Raw genomic sequence first — 12379 nt, 5'->3', positions numbered from 1 at the left:
ACCTCGACAGGTATTTTCCAGCCATTGCTGTTGCTATTTCAGGTTTCCAGGGTTTGTTTTATTAGCCGAGTGGTTCCAACAAGGGCCTATACTGTGCTGTTTTGTTCTATGTTGTATTAGTCTAATTTCCTCTATAAGCTGAGCAGTTCCATAAAGGGCCTGTACTGCACTGTAATGCCGTATGTTCTATGAATCTATTTTCCTTTATTTGCTGAGCTGTTTCATAAAGGACCTGTACTGTGCTGTAATGTTCTATGTTGTATTGGTCTAATGTCCAGGATTAGCAGAGTGGTTCCATAAAGGGCCTGCACTGTGCTGTAATTCTCTACGCTCTATGAATCTATATTCCTTTATTAGCCGAGTGGTTCCATAAAGGACATGTACTGCGCTATAATGTTCTACGTTGTATTGGTCTAATGTCTGGTATTAGCCATGTGGTTCCATAAAGGGCCTGTATTGTGCTGTAATTCTCTACAATCTATGAATTCTTATATTCCTTTATTAGCTGAGCAGTTCCCTAAAGGACCTGTACAATGCTGTAATGTTCTATGTTGTATTGGTTTAATGTCCGGAATGAGCAGAGTGGTTCCATAAAGGGCTTGTACTGCGCTGAAATGTTGTATGTTCTATTACTCTAACTTCCTTTATTAGCCAAGTAGTTCCATTAAGGGGCTGTACTGAGCTAAAATGTTCTATGCTGTATTGGTCTAATGTCAGGTATTATCCGAATGGTACCAAAAAGGGCCTGTAATGTGCTGTAATGCTGTATGTTCTATGAATCTATATTCCTTTAATAGCCGAGTGCTTCCAACAAGGGCCTATACTGTGTTGTTATGTTCTATGTTGTATTAGTCTAACCTCCTCTATAAGCTGAGCAGTTCCATAAAGGGCCTGTAATGTGCTGTAATGCTGTATGTTCCATGAATCTATTTTCCTTTATTTGCTGAGCGGTTTCATGAAGGATCTGGACTGCGCTTTAATGTTCTATGTTGCATGTGATAACAAGAGATCAAAGATACAATAACCGAAAATCTGCAACCTCAGAACCAAGGAATGGCAGATTTTGGGTCCGGCAGATTGGACTTGGCAACTTGGTCCTAATCAGTTTGTGCGGAACTGAACTGCTTGAAACACGGAAATAGACCAGTGTGAAAACAGCAAAGGGGATGTATTTAGTGCCATGTTGCACCACTGTAGCACCTAGTCAAATTGTGCAAGTATTTCTTTTTTTATTTTACTCAATTAAAATGAATTCATGACATGTGAAAAATCTCAGGTTTTTGGGAAATCAATTTGAGACGTTTTATTAATTATTACATTTTTTAAAGAAGGAATGAAAGGTTTACATCTTGGTCACAGGACTTTTGAACTGAATCAACAGGGAACAAAACAGAGGTTACAAATATAATCACAGTGGCAAGCAGGTCAATATTCTACAAATGGAGTATCAAGCAAGGCCATTTGGTTTGACCAGATTAATAGACTTACTTGCTTTGTAAAGAAGTACATTATTGAGTTGCCTCAGATAATGATCAAATTCCATTTTGAAACCTGCCTCTAATATAATTTTATTTATTTCAGATCTTAACCTCTCAGTCTGTAAGGTTTTCTCCATATTAACAAAAGCAAAGTGATGCTGTAACCCCTTCAGAGAAGAGTTTTATTGGACTTAGAATGTTAACTTTGTTCTTCTCTCTTCACAAGTGCTGCCAAACATGGTGTGTTTTCCAATATTACGATTATTTCATTTGTCAACTACCTTAGCTCTGGTTCTCAATCCTGTGACCTGAGGAATAGTCTTTTCCAACCTACTCCATTCAGATCCCTCATGTTTTGAATATGCTCTTCAGAACTTCTCTCAACCATCACTGCTTCAAGGACAACAGTCCCAGCTTCTTCAATTGAACTATGTAGCTGATATTCTTTATTCCTGAAGCCATTCCTGAGAATCCTTTCTGCACCTTCTGTAATGTCAGTGTTAGTAAAGTAAGGTGCTCAGTAATGAACACAATGTAGTACGTCAGCTGAGCATAGAAAAGTGTTTTTATTGCGTAAAGTTAAAGACATGGATATTTGAGATCTGAAAACAAAAAACAAAAACTGCTAGAAAAAAATCAGCAGGTTTGGCAGCATCTGTGCAATTCTGCATTGTCTCAGTTCTGGAATTCACATAATAGGAAGGATGTCGAAAGTGTGGTGCTGGAAAAGCATAGCAGGTCAGGCAGCAACCAAGGAGCAGGCAAATCGACATTTTGGGCATAAGCCCTTCATCAGGAATGCCCTCAATTTTTCTGCTCCTTGGCTGCTGCCTGACCTGTTATGCTTTTCTAGCACCACACTTTCCACTCTGATCGCCAGCATCTCCAGTTCTCATTTTCTCATAATAGGAAGGATGCAGAGGAGAGGGTGCAGAGCAGATTCCAGCTCAAGCAACATCTTGGTCAGAGCTTCAGTTGTGCAGAGAGATTGGACAGACTGGGATCGTTTTCCTTACAGCAGAGGAGATTGAGAGGGGACATGATTGAGATATATAAAATTGAGGGTATGCAGGGAGAAACTTTTCTTCTAAATGGAGCGATCAATGACTGGGGGCCCGGATTTAAAGCATTAACAGGAGATGTGAGGAAAAACCTTTATCACCCAGAGGTTGGTGAGGACCTGAAACTTACTGCCTATAAAGGTGGCAGAGACAGAAACCCTAAGAGCAATATAGATGGTATGAGACATGCTGTATTTCTATAGAATTTTCCACTTTCATTTTTACACTGTGCTTGCTGTGATTGCTTTGCTGTCAAAATCTATGTCCTTATTTATAAACCCTTCCTTATTAGGCACCCTCTTAACATTACTGGATTAGTGGTGCTGGAAGAGCACAGCAGTTCAGGCAGCATCCAACGAGCAGCGAAATCGACGTTTCGGGCAAACGCCCTTCATCAGGAATGAAGGGCGTTTGCCCGAAACGTCGATTTCGCTGCTCGTTGGATGCTGCCTGAACTGCTGTGCTCTTCCAGCACCACTAATCCAGTATTTGGTTTTCAGCATCTGCAGTCATCGTTTTTACCCTCTTAACATTGTCGAATCATATAGGACTTGAAAGCAGGAGTAAGCCATTTGGCCCTTCAAGCATGTTCCATTCAACAGGATCATGGCAGATCAGATTGTTTTCTCAGTTCCACTTTTCTGAGTGCATATTATATCCCAAATGTTAGCGAGTTTTGAGAAGATTTGTAGCTCAGGTCGAGGTTCTGGATGCTGAGCTGGAAGGTTCGTTTTCAGATGTTCCGTCTCCATACTAGGCATTTTTTAGTGTGTTAGCTCGTATGGTGTTATCCAGTATGGTGACGAAATATCTGAAAATGAACCTTCCAGCTCAGCAAGCAAACTTGTATCCAGTATATCCCAAATCTCTGGCCCAGACTCTGCTACCTTCTAGGGAAGAGTTCCACACTCTTGATAACCAGTAAAGTGAAAACATTTCTTCTTATCACTGTCTTGAAAGAGAGACCTTCTTTTCCCCCAAGTTTTAGTCTTTACCACAAGCAAATACTCACTGCATATTGATCCTATAAAATCTCAAGATCAGATCCCTGGAATGAGTTAAGTGAACTATCTCTGAACTCCATCTAAAGCAACTGCGTTTTTTTTTCAATTAAGTAGAACAAAACTATGCACTATTCCATATGTTGACCCAGCAATATCCTGCACAGCTGCAACAGCACTTTTCTAGTTTTATATTCTATTTTCCTGGCAACAAATATGTTCAATTTGTCTTCCTAATGACTTGCTGTACTTACATGCTAACTTTATCAATTTTATACGCCAGATATCCAGATCTCCATGTACTACCAAGTTATGCAATAAATAATATTTTTCTTGCCAAAATGGATAAGTTCACAGTTTCACACGTCATTCTCCAAATGCCACTTATTTGCCTATTTACTAACCGGCCTATTTTCCTTTGCACTATCTCTACTTCTATTGACACTTCCTTGCCTACCTGCCATTTTTCCCCTCATCCATTCACTGATATAGATTGCAAGCAATCGAGGTCCCAGCACTGATCCCTGTGGCACATCACTAAGTGCGGCTTGACAACCAAAAATGATCCATTATTCTTGATAGCTAATCAATCCACATTCCATGCTAAGATGTTACCCCAAAAAGCATGTGTTAAACCTTCTGGAAATCCAAGTTCAGTGCGTCTACTAGTTTCCCTGTATCCACCGTGAATGTTAGTTCACCAAAAACACAAACAGATTAAACATTTCCCTTTCATAAAGTCATGTGTTGGCTCTATCTGATCATATTACGGTTTTCTAAGAATCCTGCTATTAGATTCTTGATATTGAATACCAGCACTTTCCATATAAGAGATGCTAGGCTAACTGGTGATTTATTTTGTATTCTGGCTTCCTTTCTGGAATATAAATTTAGAATTATACCCTTTATTTTATATTGCCTGTCCATGGTTTTCCTACCAAAACAAAGCACTTCACATTCAACATTAAATTTAATCTTCCACTTCCACCAACCTATGGCCTTTTAAAGTTTAACACCATCCTTCTCACTGTCTACAATATATTCAAACTTCATATTATCTGCACATTTTGAAATTGCGCGCTGAACACCAACCTTCAGATCATTAACATATGTTAGGAAGATCAGAGATTTTCATACTGATACCTGGGCATCTCCATTAGAAGTCTTCCTCCAGTCAGAAAACCAACCGCGCACATCTCCTTTGCATCCTATCATTCAGGCAATTCCATACACATGTTGCTTCTGTCCCTTTTATCCTAAGAACTGTAGCTTTGATCATAAGTTTATTGTGCAGCACTTTATTAAATGGTTTTTTGGAAGTTTACAGAAAGCATATCAACAGCAATTTAGTTCAATGCAATATGTCTTTAATAGATCTAAACTATCTTTCCTCAATTAACTGGTATTTTCTCAAGTGATTATTAATTTTATCCCAAAATATGGTACCTAAAAGCTTTCCAACCACTGTTGTCAATAGAATTTACGAGCAAGACACAAACATACATATGACTGATTTGTCATCCATTCAGTCCCTTGACACTGCTTCACTATTTAATAAGATTGTAGTTGATCAGATTATATCATCAAATCCACAGTCCTGCCTTGTACTGATGATCTGTCATCCTCTTGCCTACAAAGAATCTATCCATCTCTACCTTAAAAAATATTTACAATGCTTCCATCACTTCCTTTTCAGGAAGAGTTCCAAAGACTCACGACTTTGGAAAAAACGATTATGCCTCATCTGTTTTAAACAGATGGTATCTTCTTTCTAAACAGTGATCAGAGTTCTAGTTTTTGTCATAAAAAGGAAACATCCTCTCCATATCTATCCAGGCTTATATATTTCAATTAAGTTGCTTCTTACTCTTATAACCTCCAAAGAATACAAGCCTAGCATGACTACTCACCCTTTCCAGTATTAGTCTAGTAAATTTTTTCTGAATTGCTTTCAATGTATTTATATACTTTCTTATATATATAGATACTATATACAATAATCTAGGTGTGATCTCATCAATTCGGTTGTGATAAAAATTTCACTTAATTTGAACTCTAGATTTTGAATTAGGGTTTTGGTCTATGTGTATAAGGCAGTTTAATGATTATCTTGTCATGGAATGATGTTTTTTTTTAAAACCAGTGAGAGGAGAGAGTCCCTAGAATAATGGAATATTTTTACATTGTGAGATTTTTTCCAATCTCACAGAGTAAGCTTTCGCGTGCTTTTGATTGAGAAGAATTAGGAGTTGATTTTGTTTTCACTTCGGGAAAGAAACACAATGCTTTGAAAGTCTGTAGTTTTCGTTCGCAAATATCTTGATGGAATTACATTTACAAACAGTTTCTCTGGAAAAATAGAAATAGCTCAGAAGAGTTAGGAAACCAGCTGTGTAAGGTTTTGAAAGTTCCAGACCATTCAACTATATGCACCTAAGTACGTACTTACATACTAGGCTTTTGTGATTCAGTTACTAGGACATAGATCCCTCTGCATCTCAGATCTCTGTGATCTCTCACTATTTAAATAACATGCTAAAATTTACTATTTTACATTTTCCCATTTTATACTCAATGAATGGCTTGAATGCATGGATGGAAGTTTTGGTTGCCAAATTATACTGTTTTTGTCAGATTTTTGTCCACTTGTTTAATTTATTTATATACTTTTGTAACTTCCTTTGAGTCCTTTTCACAAATTATTTTCCTATCTCTGTCTCATCATAAAATCTGGCAAGCATACCTTCTGTCCCTTCATTCAAGTCATTCGTATAAACTATAAACAGTTGAAGTCCTAGTACTGATCAATGTGATAGACCATTTGTTACACGCTACCAACCTGTAAAAGAGCTCATTCTGCCTTCTGAAAAATCTAAGCATACCAATCCCCCAGTTTTCTTTTATCCATAATATGTTGCTTACTCAAAGAATTCAATAGATTGGTGAAACATAATTTCCCTGTCACTAAATTATGCTGACTCTGCATGATTATCTTTAATTTATGCAAATGCCCCACTTTCAGCTCTTTAGTAACAGCTTCTAACATATTCCCTATGCCAGATGCTAAGCTAATTGCCATGCTGCTTCCTGTCTCCTCCCTTTTTGAATAAAAGAGCTATGTTTGCTTTCTTCCAATTTAATGGGACATAATCTAAATCTGGGGGATTTTATAGAAGTAAAATGGATGCATCAACTATCTCACTAGCCATTTTTTAAAGACCTCCAGAGTGAAATCTGTCAGAATTGGCGCACTGTTAGCCTGCAGTTCCGGCAATTTCATCAGTGCCATTTCTCTGGTATTTGTAATTTTCTCAAGTTCCTCCCTCTCTTCCTTTTCCTGACTTCTACTTGCTTCTAGGATATTATTTATACTCTCAGTAGTGAAGACTGATGCAACATACCTGTCCAATTTATCTGCCATCGCTAATTTCCATTATCAGTTCCACATGTCTCTGACAGGACCAATACTTACTTCGTTGACTTTAATTTTTCAAATATTTACAGAAACTTGTTTGTACTATATATTTTCTTTATACTTTTGTCTATCTTTATTCTGTATCCCAATTTTTCTGCACCATAACGTCTAGCTCTTCATATTCACTTTGCAAAATGATTTTGTCTTGCCAATGTTTTTAGTATCTACCATACACATACCATGATGACCGTATCCTCCCCATCCCAGTGCAAAATCTGCTTCATCCCAGAGCAGACAGCCCAAATCCTGCCATCATGCAGGAAGAAAACCTTCCAGTTTTTAATTTTGTGCTGCTCCCTCACTACATTCTTTTTGTTTCCCCTGCCTGAATGGCTTATTGAGTCTGTTTATCTGCCTCACGTGCAATCACAATCCCCTGTCCCTGAATGCTCATCAAATCAGAAGAATCAAATCTAAGTGGTGTAACTGCCTCCTGGTACAAAGATTTCAGGAAACATATGCTCTCCCTGATGCACTGCAGTGTCTACTGACTTCAAATAAGATTCTATGGGTAAAAGCGTTAAAAGTTATTCACCTCTTTATAATCTAATACTTTGTCTTTAATGTGTGCATGATGAGGTGTCCAAGATTCACCTCCAAACTATAGTCCATAAAGATCAACATTAGGGTGTGAACTTTATCTGTAAAGATACAGGAATGAAAATGTGCTTTGGGTGGAAGATGTGCCATGCAATAGCCTCACTGTGAATTCAGTCCCACTGACTTCAACAGTACTAAATACCAAATGGGGAATATAACAGGTAACCAGAGAATACCACACATTTCTACCATAAATTCTAGTTTCCATATTGGAGAAAGACTATAAACACACTGAAGCAAGTGTTAAAGACTTACAAAGACAGCACTAGAACTGAAAGCATGTAACTACAGGTAGTTCTTCAATAACGTGATAGTTGCATTCTTGTTCAATCTCGCATTATAGAAAAACAGTGCTTTAGTAACAGGGCTTAAAGTATTAGAACATAGAACATAGAACAATACAGCACAGAACAGGCCCTTCGGCCCACGATGTTGTGCCGAACTTCTAACCTAGATTAAGCACCCATCCATGTACCTATCCAAATGCCTATTGGTGATATAATTGCATTATAGCCAACACATTTTGAAAATCCATATTTTAGAAACAGTGTTCCTAATTCGTCAATCTTGTTACACCAAATTCACGTTAACAAAAACGCATTATAGCTGAATGACCTGTACCAGAAAAATGGAATAGGCTTGTGGTGAGAACACGCAAGTCTAAATCCAATAAGTAAAGACACTTCTTTTCTCAAAGAATGATGAGAATGTGAACTTGCTACTAAATAATATGGTTAAAGTGACAGAAATAATACACTTAAGGGAAGGTACCAGACAAAGAAACAGAATGTATTATCATAAGGTGGGATGAAAGATGATGAGAGAAGTTGTGCTCCACTCATTCCTATTAAAAAGTGCTGACTATAAACAATGGCACGGACTTGTTGGACTCAAAGGTCTGTCTTGGAACTTCTATCTATATATCTAGATGTTGTAATATTTGGCATGGAAATTCTTGGAATGATCATTTTGTGATGCTTGCCAACAGTGTTGTAATTTTTTTCCCCACATCAAAAACCTGACAACTCAACTATTAGATATTTCAAATATGAGTTTTTAAAAACTTTTCGGCAAGGCTCTTTAACCACATCACATATAATTTAAAAAAACTTACTATTGATCTATGTACTTTCCCAAACCGTACACAGTTTGGAATCAGTCATGTTTGCAGTTAATAAATTTAACGGATTCACGTTAAAAGGAACGTGCAGTGCTGCAAACGTGCACCCGAATTAATTTGCATCATATAAGAATGTGCAAAATTTTCTTAAAGATAGAGTTTTGCTTGTCATATCAATCATAAAAAAGTAACAATTACTAAGAATTCTAACAATACATTCCTTTACAAGATCAATTGCTTAAAAGAATAATTGCTGATTACTTCACTGGCAAAACAGCAAATAACAATCATTGAGGGAGACACTGTCAGCAAGTGGCCTGAGCTCAAGTGGAAATGGCAAAATTACACATTCGAGTCAACAAGCAGCTCTGTAGATTTAACTCTGAGACTAACAGGTTGAGTAACTACTTGCAAATAATTGTCCCAATGACTTCATCTGCGTTCACTATTTTGAACAAAAACATTTTTCCATTAAACAAAAAGAAAACACATTGAATTTTAAGGTGATGCCTATGTTTCATTCTTGCTCTATCACTGATCTTTGATCAGTAGCTATTCGGGTAGGGATTCGGTTTCGTTCTACAGAGAAAGTTTAAAAAGTCTGGGTATCATCTCAAGACTGTTCTGCAGTCAATTCATCAGGTATAAGCTAAGAAAAATCCTGTCTTCTTCACTCTGAAACAGGGCAAAAAGGCACATCCAGGAACCCTCAATGTGGAAGGAGGAAATAAACAATGATATTTCCCCATCCTCCCTTCAATCTTTGGGTGAGTTTTTACAAATGCTGCCATGCAAACAAGCTGGACATTTTTTCAGTATGAGACCTGAAGATTCCAGTTGTGCCTAATTTTGTACACAGTAACTAAAGTTAATTTTGATCCAGTGCTTGAAGTAAGTTGGACCTGTTTGAGAGTCAGATTTAAGTGTCTACAGTTTTTGGATAATCAGGCTTACAAATAGGACTGTCAAATAACTCTATTGTAAGATTATCTTTCAATTTTGGAATGCATTACAGTTTGTTTTTTTTGTAATTGCTTTGCAATTTACAACTACCCCATTAAACAGGAAGAGGAGCAGCCATGCCAGAAGCCATGCAGGTGTGAGACATGCAGATTTTTTTCATTCTCTCACAGCTCTGGTTAGTACAAAACAAAACTAAACAGAACAAAAAAAAAAGTCACAAAACAACAACCCTTTTTTTTGTAGTTGGGTTACAAGTCCTGCCAGGAAACACCATGTTCCACAGCAGATCATAGAACTACCTACCCGTACTGGTCAGGCTGGTACATCATGGGAGCCTGAGTGTTGCCATAGTTGGGATGTTGTGGTGGAAAGACAGGACGTCCACCAGGCCCAGTTTGACTGGGAAAACCAGGCGACCTAATATACGGTGGCCTAAATCAAGAAAGAAATAGCTCCTTTGTTTTTATTCTGTGTCAGTCTGTACCTAGTTACGATTCATGAGACATCCAATAATACCCATGTACATGAAGAATTAAACTGAAATCTGAAAATATTATAAGCTGTTAAAAAGAGATTTCGTTTTGTCCATTTTTAACTTGTACAGTAATACTCTCTTTTATAAAATGACAAGTTTTTAAGGTTGAAGTATTGGATTCTTTAAGATTTTAACACATTGGTGAATTAATCACAAAAGTAGATTGGCGTTTGCTTTAGATTCGCTATCATAAGTACAGCCCCCTCCATCCTCCTCAAAACATTTCCACCCGAAGGCACAAAGTTTGCTGGGGTTCAATTTCAAAGATAACATCACTTCTTTGCTACTTTGTCTGTTTATTCACAGCGAGTGTTTATGGCAGCTCGTCACCATCGCATTGTGCACTTAATCAGTTAAGGTATGCACAATGATGGATTCACAGCAGACCCCAATCTTGTGTATTACGAGATATCCACGCATTTAAATTCCAGCAGGTATCTTGTATGTTGTTCGTGTGGAAGGTGGATAATTCAGCATGGAGCAGCAGTCTCTTGGAAATTCTGGCATATATAATTCTAGACATTACATCAGTGTAGCGCCTACTTCTATCTGGGCTATTAGTGTTTGTTGACATAGAAAACAGGAAGAGGAGTTTGTCCCTTGGCCTTTTGAACCTGCTCGATCATTCAATATGATCATGGCTGATCATCCAAATCAGTGCCCTGTTGCTACTTTCTCCCCAGATCCTTTGATCTCTTCATCTCTAACAACTATATCCAGCTCCTTTTATATAAAAAAATGTTTTGGTCTCAACCGCTTTCACTGGCAGAGAATCCCACACCCTTATCAATCTCTGGGTGAAGAAATTTCACTTCACCTCATTTCTAAATGGTCTATCCCGTACCCTTAAATTGTGACCACTGGTTCTGGACTCCCCAGTCTAGTCCTGTTAAGAGTTTTACAGGCTTTTGTGAGATTTCCACCCTCATTCTTCAGAATTCCAATGGATATAGTCCTAACCAATCCAATCTCTCTTCGTATAGGAATCCGTCTGGTAAGCCTTTGTTGCAGTTCCTCCACAACTGGAATGTCCTTCCTCAGATAAAGAGACCAAACCTGTATGACTGTAGCAAGACATACTGCTGTTATCCTTGAATCCTCTCACTATGAGGACCAACATACCACTTGCCTTCTTCGATGTTTGCTGTACCCGCATGCTTACTTTCAATAACTGGTGTAAAAGGACAACCAAGTCTTATTTCACCTTCCCCATTTAGATAGTAATCTTGCTTCCTGTTTTTGCTATTAAAATGGATAACCTCATATTTACGCACATTATACTTCAACTGTCATGTATTTGTCAACTCACTGTAGCATCTCCACATCCTCATCACTGTTCATCCTCCTATTAAACTTTGTCTCATCTGCAAACGTAGAGATATTACATTTAGTTCCCTCATCTAAATCAGTAATATAGATTGTGCATAGCTAGGGTCCAAGCACAGACCCATGCAACACCACATTAGTCACCTCCCAAATCAGAAAATCATCATTTAACCCTATTCTTTATTTACTCTCTTGTCAACCAGTACTGTATCCATATCAGTACACTATTCCAAAACCCATATACTTTAATTTTACATTATAATTTATTGCTTAGGTGGGGCCTTAACAAAAGCCTTCTGAAAGTCCAAGTAAATTATCCAATGGCTGGCCCTTAACAGTTCTACTAGTTACAACTTTGCAAAATTCCACCAGATTTATCAAGAATGGTGTTGTCACTGTTTTTCAAGTGCTCTGTTATTTAATCTATTTACCAACTATTGTTTTAAATTTAATTGTTTCAGTAGCATTCTGGTTCAGCATCTTTAATTCAAAGGAAACCTGGCCATGGAAAATTTTCTGAGTATACGCTGCTGCAACCTGAAGCATGTTCTATTTTAGTTTTTTATAAATCATGGGTGATTCCATTTAGAATATAAGTTACTTATTTTCCAAATGTAATTTCACACAGCCAGTGCGTTAAACAGGACAATCATCCTGATTTCTGGTACCATCACAGATATGCATTATTTGCATTTCGTGAAATTCATTTCCCTGATGCCTTAACTAGTTAAATACAATGTGCTGGTGCTGAGCTGTCCAGGCCACAAAGGTCGCAACTCAATTTGTTCCTATAATTAACTGCAATACTGCAGGACAATGT

At 37.6% G+C, this 12379-nt stretch overlaps 1 protein-coding gene across 13 annotated transcripts in view; it reads right to left on the bottom strand.

The window, feature by feature from the left end:
• arid1b (AT-rich interactive domain 1B) overlaps positions 1–12379 on the bottom strand; it is a 590298-nt gene that overhangs the window by 127400 nt on the left and 450519 nt on the right. For 9 of the 13 annotated variants that reach the window (XM_072581056.1, XM_072581059.1, XM_072581057.1 and 6 more), the window contains one exon: positions 10002–10130. The exons of the other annotated variants lie outside the window; for them this stretch is intronic. In XM_072581056.1, the coding sequence (XP_072437157.1) occupies positions 10002–10130 (129 nt within the window). The remainder of the gene's footprint in view (positions 1–10001; positions 10131–12379) is intronic. 13 annotated transcript variants of the gene reach the window in all.

The sequence above is a fragment of the Chiloscyllium punctatum genome, chromosome 11 (genome assembly GCF_047496795.1).
Source record: "Chiloscyllium punctatum isolate Juve2018m chromosome 11, sChiPun1.3, whole genome shotgun sequence".
Classification (NCBI taxonomy): domain Eukaryota; kingdom Metazoa; phylum Chordata; class Chondrichthyes; order Orectolobiformes; family Hemiscylliidae; genus Chiloscyllium; species Chiloscyllium punctatum.
This window is presented reverse-complemented; position numbering and strand designations above follow the sequence as displayed.